This window comes from Tyto alba, unplaced genomic scaffold (assembly GCF_018691265.1).
Source record: "Tyto alba isolate M040663 unplaced genomic scaffold, T.alba_DEE_v4.0 Super-Scaffold_18, whole genome shotgun sequence".
Classification (NCBI taxonomy): domain Eukaryota; kingdom Metazoa; phylum Chordata; class Aves; order Strigiformes; family Tytonidae; genus Tyto; species Tyto alba.
The window spans coordinates 31589791-31604456 of record NW_024881280.1 but is presented as its reverse complement, the minus strand read 5'-3'; the positions used below and the strand labels follow the sequence as shown (position 1 = coordinate 31604456).

The 14666-nt window shown below is 42.4% G+C and overlaps 1 protein-coding gene across 2 annotated transcripts in view; it reads left to right on the top strand.

Moving 5' to 3' along the window:
• Nucleotides 1–14666, top strand: part of ITPK1 (inositol-tetrakisphosphate 1-kinase) — a 153472-nt gene that overhangs the window by 64832 nt on the left and 73974 nt on the right. For both annotated transcript variants that reach the window (XM_042790570.1, XM_042790571.1), the window contains exon 3: nucleotides 10589–10714. In XM_042790570.1, the coding sequence (XP_042646504.1) occupies nucleotides 10589–10714 (126 nt within the window). The remainder of the gene's footprint in view (nucleotides 1–10588; nucleotides 10715–14666) is intronic.

The window sequence follows — 14666 nt, the reverse complement described above, 5'->3', positions numbered from 1 at the left end:
ATGCTTGAGATTCCTGTAAACAGAGTTGGGTGAGGAATAAGAACTACAATTTTAGCTGTTCTTTTTCTAGCTCATTTAATTACCGCTGCATTCACCATCCTCCCTGAATAGGAAGTTATTTTCCTGTTCACTTGAGTCTTTTGAACAGTGAAAGGGAAAAGAAAATGAATAGTGGGGGGTGGGTAATGTCATTTTAAAGCCCCAACAGTCAGATGGTAGGCTTGAGAGATAGCACCTGAAACTATTATTAACAAATTAAAATGAAGTTCTGACCTAATTTTGTGTTGCTGATATTCCTTTAAGTCTGCACAGCCATTTTAGCTAGACAAGTTATCTGCAGGATCCTTGCAGAAGTCCAGTGAGGCCTGGGTGCCTTGCCAAGGAAGGAACTTGCAGCTTCCTTCTCCATCTGGTGAGGAAGGCTCGTCAGTCAAGGTGGGTGAGGAAATGAGCCCAGAATTAAGGAGTGTGCCAGACTTGATTTACAACTCGATGACAAAGTGCTTCTTTGCCTGCTTCTTCCTGAGTGATGTTTCTGATGGTCTTTTTTTAATCTTGCCTGTGTGCTGCTCACTTAGCGCTCTGTTTAGGATGGAAGTGAAATGTGAGTTTGAATAATTTGAAAGCTGAGATTTTTTCTATTTGATCTCCATTGCTGCACCTCCTAGTTCTTCTGTTGCTAAAAGAATGTTTAGGGAACTGCTGGACCATACGTGTTCTTGGGTAGCAGATTTCTCTTCGTACTGCGCACCCTGGAATGCCCATTTATAGCATAAAGTAAAGCAGTACTCAAACGCAGCAGCAGTATTTATGAGTAGGGTAAGCTTTTTCTTGCTGTGAAGTGGTTAACGCTCCAAGAATCTGCATTAGCCCAAGTGCTCCTATTTATACACCCCATGACCATGGGATGTAAGTGTGCAAGTGATTTTCTAGGTTCTTGAGCCTGCAACTTAAAAAGTTTTGTTGAATTCTTAATCATTTATTTTCATTTTGAGTTTATGTTCCTAGATATGGTTGCCTTAAACTGGGTGCAGCTGTTCCATGGGGTGTTTCAGTAGTGTCTTCTATACTAGCTTGACCCATAAACCTCACGCAAAATACCCTGGTCGTGGTGAAACTAATTTTATCTTTGTCACTGATGTACTTCATACTATCACCCTTCTCTGAGCATAGGGCAGTTTTTTTTGCATCATGCGTCCAGCTACTTGTAGCCTTTCATTGTGTATTCAGCCGCATTGTCCTATTTCTGGTTGTCCCTTTTGCGTGATACTTTTGTCTGGGTGGTGGTGTCAGTTACATTTCTGTGTAATTATTAAGGTATATCAGTAATCTACGTACTGTGATAAGACCACTACTGGAGGTACTAAATAAAATGATCACAGGACTGGTGCCTGAGGAATACCACTAGCTCACCCTCTCTGGTTTGCCACCGTCGCTTTCAGCATTCAAGCCGTTGTCATCTTCTCTCTTACTTAGCTCTTCATTAACCTTCTCATTTGTCTACTGGTCTTTGTCTTTCTCCAGTTTATCTGACTGCGTGCTTTACTGAAATCTGACAAAATAGCTTTGCTGCTTTTTCTTATATCTAGAGAATCAGTGGTCATAAAGCCTGTTAGATGGGTTTGGTCAATCTTTTGTAGATTCATGTCATGTTTCACTAGATTTTTTTTTTTTTTTTAAATATTATTATTTATATCTGGGGATCTGATTATTTTTCAATATCTTCAAATGTGCTGAAATGCTTGCATAGTACTAGGTCAAATGAACACTCTCAGTAGCTGTCATTTTTGTCTCCCTGTACTCTTTCTCCAATACAGTTGCTTTTTTTTTTTTTCCCTTTTAGCCTTGGGGAGCAATTGATAATGGATACAGTTATTCAGAACCCTTGTATGATCCTGTGATTTCCTATGACATGTTTTGGTTAATTGGATTTTGTTTTCTGAAGGGTTTTTTTGTTTGGGTTTTTGGTTGTTTGTTTGGGGTTTTCTCGTGTTTTGTTTTGTTTTGTTTTGTTTTTTTCTCTAAGTATCCAATTGTGGGAGAGAGGCAGCTTCCCCTCACTTCAGCACATTAAACTCTAAAGAGTCATCTGACATCTGTGCCACTCCACTAGGCTCCCTCTGATCAGGCATATTTCAGGTATAATTCCTCATATCCTAGAATATGAATGTAAAGCAGGCTAGATTAATGTAAAACATCAAGGTATTTATTAATTTTTCCCTGACTGCAAGGAGAAGCCTGAAATCACAGTGTAGTTATCAACTCATTAAAATCAGATGAAGTGAACCTCACTCCATGAGTTCTGTCTTTGACTGCTGGTACCCATCTTTGTTTACCATCTTGCTTTGCTCTCATGGTCAGCATTCTTCATTCTTGCTGAAAACTGAGGCCAAATATCTGTGGAAAGTTTCCACTCCTCCTTTAATGTCTGCTCTCCTACAGGATTGATTGAGCTGTCAGTTCAATAATTGGGCTAGATCTGACCCAGTTCGCTCAAAAAAACATTAAAAATCTTCCTTGTAAAGTCTTTTCAGGCTTTCTGGATCAGTTTTGTCCATTCCAAAGCTTTAAGTTCAAGAAGTGAGCCAGAAATTTTGTGAACCACTTAGTAATTTTCCCATACCTTCCACTGCTAGGACTACCTATATAGCCTTTTAATCTGGGGTATATGAACCCTATTTTTTTGACAGCTACAGAAAGCAAAGCAAGGGAGTCTCAGCAGCAGGTTACACTGGCTGCTCGTTTTCCTGGGTTCTTGTTTTTCTGTAACTTTCCTCCTTTGGAGTGTTAATCCTCCCATGTCACACATTTTCTGTTCAACTTTTCTCCTCTGCTAATCTCTGGATTTGTTCTGCTGCCCTTCCTAATCCACAGGAGCCTTGGTGACCTCAGGAGACACCCTTGGCAAGAGGCTTTTTTGGATTTAAGCAACATCGATTATGCAGTGCTGAAAGTCAGCAGTTGCCTTTCAGACTGTCCCTGCACAAAGCTGAACCGCTGAACAACTTGCCTACCAAAACCTGCTCACTGCAGTCCAGCCCTAATGGGACATGAACTGTCAGTTTAATATTGTGCTCAGACACAGCTGCTCCTGCATCTTTGCAAGTTCTGGAAAGAACTTTCTGCAACTGCCAAAGTATTGTACAGGAGATAAGCCAAGCCAAATTATAGTTTAATTTCTAGAGATGTTTTTTTTTTTTTGCATTGGGCTGTAAGTCAAAAACAATGTAGTAAAAAAAAAATTCCAGTCTTGAGTAAAAAAAAATCTCTACTGAAAAGAAAATAATTTCTGTGAAGAGCTTTAGCTGTAGCCGAAAGATGGGATTTCTTATTTTACTTTTAAAGTTAAGGGGCAAAGCTTGGTGCTAACAGGAGGGTGATGCTCAGTGGAGGTTTATATGCCAGGGTCAGAGGCGCAAGGAGGGAGCAGAGGGGGGGGCAGTGGAGGAGGTTTGAGTAACAGAGGTGCAGTAATTTACCCCATCGTTGTTCTGCACGCTGAGTAGGAGTCGCGATTCACTGTCTGTCAGTTACTGCACAGGCGACAGCAGTGCTGGCTTGCTGTTTGCTTCTGTGGGAGGGTGTAAAGGAGACTTTGGGGAAGTGGTGCTCGAGGAGGTCCTGGGGGATTGTGTGGCTGCAGGACAAGCCTTAAAATGTGCAAACGCTAGTCAGTTTGTGTAGTAGCTGGGGAAATGATTGATAAATGGTGTCCGTGTATGTTGGTACGTGTAGTGTAAAAAAAAAAAAAAAAAAGCTATGAGATTCCTTTTACCTCATTTTATCTAGAATGCAGCTAGAAGTGAGAACTTCCCAGACATTTTGGAGATCATACCGAGCATCCAGGGGAGCGCCAGCGTGCGACTCCTGAAATTGTGCAAAGTGCTCACACATACTCTCTGGCAACTTGTGCCAAGCAGAATGCAAAGTAATCTGCTCTGGCACCAGTGCAAGAAAACGCAAAGAAACCATCTGTTAAACCCAGAATCTTCTCCTCTGGTGTTAAAAGTTTGGGGATCCGAGAGAATGGGAACCCAGCAGGGCTTCATAGCTTGTGTTGTGCTGCTGCTCGCCTTTTGGTGCGTCTTGCTGCTTGGGATGTTGCTGGCACCTGAGATTCTGAAGGACACGTCCCAGTGTGGGACTTGCTTTCCTTCTGCTTTGGTGGTGCTCTTCAATTAGCTGGGCAGAGCAACAGAAGTTAACCCGTAGAGTTAGCGTCCTGTAGTGGCAGAAAGGTAAGCTCTCTGGTTGGTCTTTAATTTCCTCAATTCCGAGAAGACTAGCAAAGAGGTAGGGTATTTTCAAGCTACATTTCCTTCCTGCGTGGGAAAGAGTTCCCCGAGAGAGCCAAGGGGGGGAAGTCTCATCACCGGTGCGGACTTACTTTCTCAGATTTCTGCTGCCACTGCTGCAACAGGACGTGCAAGTTAACTTGGCGCTGGGGAAGGGGCACGTGGAAAGAGAAAACAGGGCCTCTCGGTGAACTTTTTGTTCATTCTTTACAGCCTTTGGTGGTCGGGACCGTGTTTGCCTTTTGCAGTGGGACAGAGCTGGTGTTTCTGTTGCCTAGATGGGTTTACGCTCTCCCTCAGTATCCTTTGGCCCCACTAACAGCAGCAGCAAGTGCTAAATTACTTGCACTAACTGTGCATGATGACATCCCAGATCGAGTTCTTGCTTGGCCAGAGAGGCGAGGAGGAACTCTATTTAATATATAAGTGTTTATTTAGTTTGAATGTGTGAATACTTAGGGAGCTATGGAGAGTCTGTTCACCAGTGAAAATAAAAAGTGACTTAATGTCTTTCCTTATGAAGAAATGTATACTGATATATACTTTGTCAGCTTCCATGGGCTTTGGCAGGGAGTCATGTGTGTCGGTTTTGTGCTTGCATAGACGTGTCAGCAGGATTTGTGGGAGTGTCGTCCTGGTGGAGGGATAGGACTGGACTGCTCCTGCAGGATTTAATTTGGGAAGGAGGATGTGCTGGTCTTGTTTGGTCCTGTGTATTTCCCTTGGTTTGTCAGAGGAGCAGGCAGGATTCTACACCATCCCGTTCTGTCTCTGTTGCTCTGCATGAGTAGGTATCACATGTATTGGATAGATATGCACAACCGTTTTCCTGATTTCTTTCAGGAATTTCCCCACTTCCTTTCAAATACAAGCTCCTTCTCTCCTGTAATTAGACTACCCTGTGTATTTTTGCTTACTTTTCACAATAAGGTGAAAGCGTGAACTTGGCAGTACGGATTTTTGCTGCTTCCCTTCCCGCTCCAGAGCACTTAAGATATTTTTAGAGGCTTTTATCTCTCAGGTTTTTGGGGAGAGAACAGCGTCCACCGATACATCAGCTATCAGGGTTCAGCTTGAAAACTTGCCTTTCCAACCCAGAGCTCGTGACTTCTTTTCATTATGACTTCCTCAGCATTGATGTACAGCGAAGGTAGACACTCAGGCTGGGGTTGGGGGAAGGATAGAATTTAAAAAGCTTTTGTTCACAAGTCTTTTGATATAAATGTACATGATGAAGATACAGGGTAGAAAATAGCCCCAGAAGAGGAAGCTGATAACTGAAAACCTGGTCTACATGCAGTGGAGTTTTAGAAACTGAATTAAGATTGAAAGAAACCCTGCATGTTCTGGGGTCGGTGCAGACTTAACTGAGTATCTGAGTAACGTTAGGTTTGTGTAGAAAAATCCATATACAGCCTCAGGAGTCAGGGAGCAGAGAGGTCAGGTCAGGCTGGTGATGTATGTTCAGATCACAGGGAGGAAAATGGTTAAATTACCACAAAGGGACTTTTAGACTGATTTGTGAAATGTTTCGCAGAGCACTGACAAGTCCCCACCAGAAAACTGCATGGATTCTTTCCCTTTTGTGGCATTTTATTAAGCTTTCTACCACTTGAGATAATGTCTGATGATTTGGTGGTATCTGCCTTGTAAGAAGGCTCAGAACAAATCTGTCATCTCCGATGATTTTCTCCTTATCTTCATTCACCTCCTTTGGGGGAAAGTTTCATGAGTTTTTTCCACCTGCAGCAGGACGGTCTGCTGTGGAGTGACAGACTCCTATTCTGCTGTTCTTAAGCAGCACATCAAATTAAAACTGAAACATAATGAGAACATAGGGCAGCATCCTGGTGAGTAGAGTTTGTTAGCCGATTGGAGACTGAGAGCAAAATGCTGAAGCAATAGATTTATGAGTCTTTTTTTTTCCTTTTAATTAAAATATTTTGAGAGAAAAGTGAGGATAAATAGAAATGGAGAGATGTATTGTAAACTCCTCAGGGATATAGCAGTGGACAGATCTGTCCTCAGAGAACAGAATAGGTTGGTAGTAAGACTGCATTTCATGAGTGATAATCCAAAAACTATTTCTGAAGAAGAGCTTTTAAAAAACCCACAAATCCTGCTCAGCCAGATTCTGAAATACAGTTGATTATAGCATGGACTGGAAACACTGAATAAAAAAAAAAAAAATACAAAATTATTTTTAATCATTTAGATAAATGACATTTCTTTTTGCTAAATCCAACATTTGCAGTTGTTTGGTGCATTTTTATGAGTGAACGAATCTGGACTTTTTTCTCTTGGACATAGTTTTATTTTTAAACACAGCTGCCAGAAACGCATGCGGGTGGGATTGCAGTTGGGACCAGCGGAGAGCTGCGGCACCCTGCCAGGCGCTCACCATGTCCCTGCAATGTAGATGGATTGCCAACGTTCTGGAGAAAAACAACCCCAGCATTTTAAACAAATTATGCTTAATGGAAATAAACTTTTTTTTTGCCCTCCTGTGTAGTGATTTGGATAATGCTCTGGCAGCGTGTTTCTGGAGGACAGAGGAATGGAGAGGGGGAGAGTAAGGCAGAAATGGAGCTCTGTGTGCCTGTAACTTGTTCTCCAGTGGATGCTCTGGGGAGCCTGTGCAGGGGACTAAGATGTTTCGAAGCTTGGAGCTTTTTTTAAACTCCCAGCCAGTCTTTCTATTAGAAGGTGTCCAGGCTAGATACAGCCAGCTACGATAAGAGCATTTATCTAGTGGTTGTTTTCTTCCATATATAGATTTGTAAGACCTGGAAAGGCATATGCCTTGTATCTGGCGTTTTCTGTGTACAGCTTTGACACTGTCTTCCATTCCATTCACCTGAGTTTTGATGGGTTTGGGTGGTAAATGGCAGTACAATGAAACTAATACCTGGTTATTTGTAGGTTTGGATTTGTTTTGGTTTGTTTTGGTTTCATTTTTTAATACAAAAAAGGACAAGCAGAGTAGACTATAGCCTACTTCACAGAAGAGGCACCATAGCCATACCTCTGTGTTTTTTTCAAGCTGGTGCTGATAAATCTTTTCTCTCACTTCTGTTGCTATGGTGTTAGTTCTGTGCAAAAACAAACCTTTGGGTGATCTTTGGAGAGAGAGATGCTGAAAGAGGAGGGGAGTAGGAGGGCTGAAATTCCAGCTGATGACAAACAGTGGTGTTGTCTCACCAGAGGGCCATCAGAAATTTTGCACTTTACTTTCACTGACTTCTGCTTGGGTCTAATACTCCACTTGAAAAGGCTTCTTTTTTCCTCTTTTTTCTTCTTTTTCTTCTACTGTTACTTTTTTTTTTTTTTTTTTTTTTTCCCTTCTTCTTAGTATATAAAAGGAAGGTGGATCTCTTCCAAATTCCGCACAACCCAGGAATATTTGCTTTCCACAGCATGGCCCAGAACACAGAGAACTTATTCTTGTAAACGGTTTGATCCTCCAATACACAAAATACTGGATCAAATTTTGAAGGTTTGTGTGGTTGAAAAGTACCTGCTGTCTTTGAGTCAGTTGAAGTGGTCATTGAACTTCCTACCAGAGGATCTGCCTTAGCATACTGTCATTTCTAGCACTGCTTTCCTGGTGAAGGGAAAGCCGAGCACTGTTAAGGGGGGACCCTTTTTAACACTTTCTGATGTGCAAAGTAGGTGCGTTTGGTTTCATTCTCAAAATATGCCAGTTGCTTTTAGCCAGGACAACTGTTTTGAAGAAGTTATCTTGCCCAGATGTCTTATGCCTCTGGAAAACACTGTACTGAAAATGACTGGATATGCCTTGAAGGCTTATTTTTATTTTGGGTCAAGGCTGAAAGAGATGACTATTTTTCTGAATGTTTCTGTGCAAATTGAGCTGCAAGTGCAGGAACAACGTAGAGGGGTAACCAATCTCAAATACTTATTTGCTTCTGTTTTTCAAACTGTAAGCCTTGAAAATGAATTAATTCATATTTTTGTACCTTGGCAACTGGGAACTTTCTGACCTAGTTAAATAGACCATTTGTTTTGCTGTTTCCTTCCAGATGTGATGGGCAGATGAAAAAACCTCAGGAAAAGCCGTGTGGTCATCTGAGATTTCTTTTAAGGATATTAACTGATTTTTCTGGAACTTGGTTGCAGAAGTAGATCATCTCCTTCCATGCCCGTAGCCAAGCTGCAGTTCATCTTGTTTTGCCTTTATTTTGCAAACATACTTGCCCTTAGCCTTTGTGGTGTACTGCTTGTGGGAGTGAAAAATCTAAGCGCCAGGACAGCCAGGCTCTCTGTAGACTGCCTCACCCAGCCACAGCTTACTGATCACTGAGCAACCACATCAAGTCTGTTTTCTTTGTCCTTACCATTGCATGATCTTTGTGTGTAGAGAGTCTGCGGTGCTCTGGTAGTCTCCTCAGAAGGTAGATGCACAGTATGTTTTCCAGTTGTATTAGAATCTACATAAATACTTCATAAATAATACTGGAGCCTCACCCTGTAACACAGTAGGAGCATATAGTAATGGGCAAGCATAGGTGGTCTATGTTGAGAAGAACTGGCAGTCTTTCGGCTCGCTTTTATGCAATAGTTCAGCTACTTTGCTCAAGTAAGCCTAGCCCAGATAAGAGTGCCCACACAAGAAAAGCAATTCAGCTCCATGGATCAGTTAGATTAGCAACTAGCAAATTATTATAAGGCTGCTAGATCTCTGGTTTAGTTCTGTTGGTGCTTGAGCTCCAGCCATCCTTATTGTTACCTTCCTTAAGGCACTCCTTAATTCAAAGCAGGGGCATTTCTGTACAGTGGGAAGTTTTATTAGGACAAAACTCAAGCTAGCGGGTCAGTGAAGCCCAGGCTTCTATCGAAACAGAGCATCAGCAGCCTCTTCTGCCCAGCCTTCCTCTCCTTCTTGTGCCTCCCACCCCTTTCTCTGCCAGAGTTGAATAAAAGGGATAGCAGCCATGGAAAGGAGCATACATGTAACTGTAAAACCAGATGCTAACTTCAGAGAGCACACATCTGTGTTTCATTTCAAAGATGTTCCTGGTTTGAAGGTTGCAAGGTTAAGTTGCCACTGATGCAGTAGATCTCATAATTGCCTGAAGAGCAGTGCTTGATAATATGACAGCTTTTGTGCTGTGGGCAGCCCAGTGTGTTGGCTAGAACATGAGCCAGCTCTGGTATTTATATTGTGCAAATGTTCAAATCTAGTAAGTAGCATCCTGGGATCATTAAGTTTGGGAGAGACCTTAAGAGTCTGTGATACATCATCTTGACCGAAGCAGATTCAGCATTAAATTCAGACTAAGTTGCTTAGGGATTTGTCCAGTCAGGTCATGAAAACCTTGAAGGATGGAGATCCTAAAGCCTCTGTGGGACTCTGTGCTGCAACCAGACTGTCCTCATGGTGGATTTTTTTTTTTTTTTCCTGATTTAGTTGGAATCTTCACAGTTTTGATCTATGTCCTGATAAATTTAAGCCCTCACAGTGACATTGGCCAGTTCTCTTAGCACCCTTGCATGCATCCCATCAGGTCCAGTAGCTGCCTCTGCATTAAGATTTCCTCAGGAGTTCCCTAACTCAATCCTTTTCCAGTGCAGGTGGTTCCTCTGCTCCTTGAACCCTGCCTTGGTACTGGGGACCAAGCCCTGTGACACATCGCCACCACTTTTGTGCCTTCCCATGTCTGGAGCAGAGTTTCTGCATGCCCCACCCCAAACCTTTGTCCCCTATCCACCTAATTGCCAAAGTCTGCTAGTGGGAGTGCTCCGAGACCTGTTCTCCACCTTATCAACTAAGTAGCTGTCCCTGCAGCAGATGAATTTGCAAAGATCCTGAGTCACTTGCTTTTTGTTCCCTGTATTACTGTCCTGGGTGCTGGCTGGTGCAATCCCAAAGGGTGAAGGGCAGAGCAGGTGTTCCTTTTATTAGTGGTGATAATCTTTGTTGGCTCATTCCTCTTCTATGTATGTGTAAGTACCCAGAAAGAGAGCTGAAGAGGGAAATGTTGGCTCAGGGTGGAGAAGCACAGGAAGGTGTTTGGATGAAGGGTGCTTGCCAATGACTAAACTGCTTTTTCATGGAATTAGATCTACAATGCTGAGAAATAAATGTCTTGAGTAAAATTTTCTGGCATTCAGTGAAATACAGATTCTCGGGGATTTGGGTAGCATACCAAAATAAAGGCAGTGTGTAACGTCAGTGCCTCCTGTGTGGCAGCAACACCTTGGATGTTGTCAAGGACGAGAACCTCAGATCCTCCATGTATTAATAAAAGGTTTCTGTCTGGTTTCTGCAGCTTGACCTCACCAAACCCATTGAAGATCAGGGTCCTTTGGATGTGATCATACATAAACTGACAGATGTCATCCTTGAAGCAGACCAGAATGACAGCCAGTCACTGGAGTTGGTTCAGAGGTTCCAGGTAAGTGGTTCTTTCATAGTCCTTCTGTATTTTAAACAGGAGGATGAACTTGGTGCAGCAAATTCCATCTGTTTCCTGTGTAGTTAGTAGGGTTTGATGAAAAGAACATGCTGGCATGCTGCTTCCTTGCTACTGATAGCCGGCAAAAATAGTTTTGTCAGTCTAAAATGGACTTGCACCTTCGGATAGGTTTTATGTTGTATTGGTAAGGTTAGTAAGAACTGGCTTCCTACCAAATGTTGCCCTGGTGTCATTCCAAGAGCATGAGTGCTGTTCACAGAGAGGAGCAGAAGTTTGTAGAGTCCTTTACGTGCATCTCTCCACGACAGAAGCCACTAAATTAATTTGGCCCAGTTCTGTTTAGTCTTCCCAGTTCCTGGAATGCTAATTTCTGTAACATCAAGGTTACTGTGAGTGATTCTGTCCTCCAGTGCTGAGAATCCTGTTGTATTAACTTTTTTTTTCTTACGTTTACATTGAAGGTCAGAAATGTGCAGGGCATAGTGGTACAGAAAACTCTTTTCCCAAAGAATTCCTAGCGGTAGTCTGAATGCTAATAAAAATGATAAAGCAACACCTTTATAATTTTAAAAGGTATTGCTTCTGGTGGATATCTTTGATCAAAGGTATACTCTTTTCTTCTCTTTCAAAGAGAAGCAGAATTTTAAAAGATATTTTCAGAATTCTATGGAATATGCTTATGTCAGGTTGAAAAACAGCTCAGTCAAATTCTGCGATTTTGACAACTTTGCCTTCTTGGGAAATGATATTCTCTTTGCTCTGCTTAATGTTCTACAACTAGTAATCCAGAAAATATTTTACTTACTGGAGTCAATATTCTCTTTGCTCTAGTTACAGAGCTTTTCTGCCACCTCCCACCTGTGTATTGAACACACACAGGAGACAAAAAGGTTTGGCTTGTGGGTCTTGGCCCTCTGGCACCGGTTCTCTGTGTAGTAGATGACTATTCATCACCAAGTAGCGCATGCAACTGCTTCCCACAGCACTGGAAACTTGTAAATGTCCAAAGAAGCATGTGGAGAGATGGACTTAAGGGCCTTTCTGCTTACAGCCTTTCCCTGTTTCAGATGTTAACTAGTTTGCCTTCACAGTATACCCATCCTATTGATGGGAAAAATGTGACCAAAGAGGCAAAAGGGCACGTGTCAAGTTGCTTGCAGCTGATTAAGACTCATGAGATTCCTCATTCCCAATTCTTACATTGTTGTGTGTATTCCTGACGGCCAGACTTTGAGTCATTGAGCGAGCAGCTCCGTGTTATACTGTGGAACCTTCCTTGGCTCCTGGAGAACATGCTGGTAGAAAAATTGTGCAAGCAGTTGTAGAACGGCAGTTGGTGTGTAGCAGTACAATTAATATCTAACACACCTTTCTTTTATTCCGATTTTAGGAATTGGGGTGGGGCGTGCAGAAACTCTGCTCCAATTCCTAAAATTCTCAAATTCTACAGTGCTGTGTAAGTTAAAATGTATCAGTGATCTTACAGGATTTATTTTCTTTCAAATGTTAATCTCAAATATAGCAATATTTTTTAACCACAGACTATTTGAAGTGAAATTACTGACTTTTAGAAATTATAAATAGTTTACATATTACTTTTAATGCAGCGTAAGAATAAGAAATGTATGTGGGGTTTTTGTTTCCATTTTCTAAGCTTTAGTCAGGAAGAAGTTATTTTATATAGTGCAGCTTGGATTTTTTTTCAGAAAGATATAATTCACTTTCAGTACAGAATTGCCTGCTGCAGATATCTCAGATTTCCACCTTTTTTTTTTTTTTTTCTCAAAGTGTACGTGGTGGCGGGTGCAGGAACTGGAGACTGTAGGCAAAAGCTTTGCAAAACTTGCAATGACACGTTTCTGTCAGGTTTATTGAATCTGTTTGCTGATGTCATGCACGATGGCATCTGTTTTACCACCTGGACCTTTCGGTCATGCTGTTTATGGTTTCTCTGGTACTTCAGTTCTACCAGTTCCTCACCTGGTGCTGTTTCTTCCCCCTACAGGTTAAGTCCCTCCTGCGTGCTTAGGGCTGTCTTCACAGTCCCCGCGAGCTGGCCGCAGTTAGAGGAGGGCTCTCCTGCAGCATGTCAGGCTGTAACCCTTGATTCAGGGTGGAAGCTGAAGGCCTCTCTGGCTTAAGTGTGAATTTCAAGGGCTGTTTGCTGTCAGACTTCTTGAGCCTTCAACCATAAGGAGGTTGGGATATATGGGGCAGAGCTGGGCGGGTGGGAAGGAGTCTGTTGACTGTCACGAGGGCATCAGCCAGACTCGTGCGAAAGCCAGGTACACTCCCCGGAGGCTTACATCCTCTGTACGGCAGTCCACACTCCCAGTGGAAGTTTCTAGAGATACACACATCAGAAGAAGCTGCAGACCCCTGATTTACAGGGGTATTCTTACTGGAACAATGTTACAACCTTCACCTAGCGCTGGCAAATCTCACTTGAGTTTGCCTCATTTGAGAGCAGCTGAGAAATAGTTGTATTCAAACCCCATGGACCATGGTATGTGGCACTGGGACCCCTCTGGTTATATGCCTGTCAGCATCTGCCACCTACTAGTGTACGTGCCTTCTTGTCGTTCCTGGAGGGCTCTCTGGTCAGATTGTGCCCTTGATCAAAGTTTGGAGGCAGTGCGTGGCGCTTCTGTGTCACTGCAGTTGATGTTTTCCAAGCTGCGATTGTTTGTGTCCTACAGTGAATTTGCTGAAACATTCCCATGTCTCACAAGCTGGTTAACTCCTCCTGTGTTAAAACTGGAGGAACTTGTTGCAAACCATAGCCTCAAAAGCTAAACAGCCAAACAAATACTGCCCTAAAATCCTACCTTATCTATTTGCGTATAGCCTCATGTGCAAGTTCAACAATTCAGCCTTGCCTCTCCTCTCCTTCCCACTAGAAGTAATAAATCAAGAGTGTCACCATATTCAAGGTGATTCCCCTGTTAAAGGAAGCTGCATAATAGCATCGCTGTGCTGCGTTGTTTCTTAGGACTGTGCTGCAGCTCTTGCTAACTTCGTTAATCCTGGAAATCACAATTCCTCTGAAGGAAACCAGTGAGAAACCTTCCCGTAAGATTTGGGGCAATCAAACCCAGCGCTTCTGTCCCATGCAGCCAAGTTCATGTGTGTTAACATCACCTCCCCTGCCTCCTGTGCCTGATTTTTTTTGTTTGCAGCATGGCCTTAATCTCACACAGCAGTTACAGTAATGGGTGAGGTACTGGGTCATTGATTTGAAGTGGGGGTATGCTTCCTGTGACACGCTAACTAATGTGGAGAGGTGAGAACAGTTGTTAATCCCAGGGAGTCATGGAGAATACTGACAGGGGTATTTGATACAGCATGTCAAATTCTTTCTGTAGGATTTGCTTAGTGATAAATTGATTTAAATACCTGACAGTACAAGAACATTCAGTTACATTAGATACTGTTGCAGACCTGTCTGCTGCCTTCTGAGAATAACACAGAATGAAAGGGGAAACAAGTTGGGGTGGAACAGGTTTGGGTAATAGAAATAACTAATCCAGAGACTAGATAGTAGGGTTGAAATTCACTTGTCTGTCTGTTACCACAGCTGCTGTTTTGTTCCTGTAAAACACTTACGACTTTCTGTCCCTCAGCTTACCACCGCCTGTTCATAAATTGGTCTCTCTTTCTTAATAACAGACTTCATAATTTTCCTGTAAATATCAGTATTCAAGCAAAAATGATACTGTGGTTCTTGTGACACTAACTTGCAGTAGGCTAATGGGAAGTTGAAACTTTTTTGATAATACTGGATATTTGGATTGTGTGTCAAGTGTAGAAAGCAAAGGGGTGTATGCTGCATGTAAGCACCCTTTAATTGTCATTAGGTCTGTTAATCAATAAGCAAGTGCATCACTGGAAAACGTCTTTCTACAGTGATGTGTGCTCCAAGTATATTTTT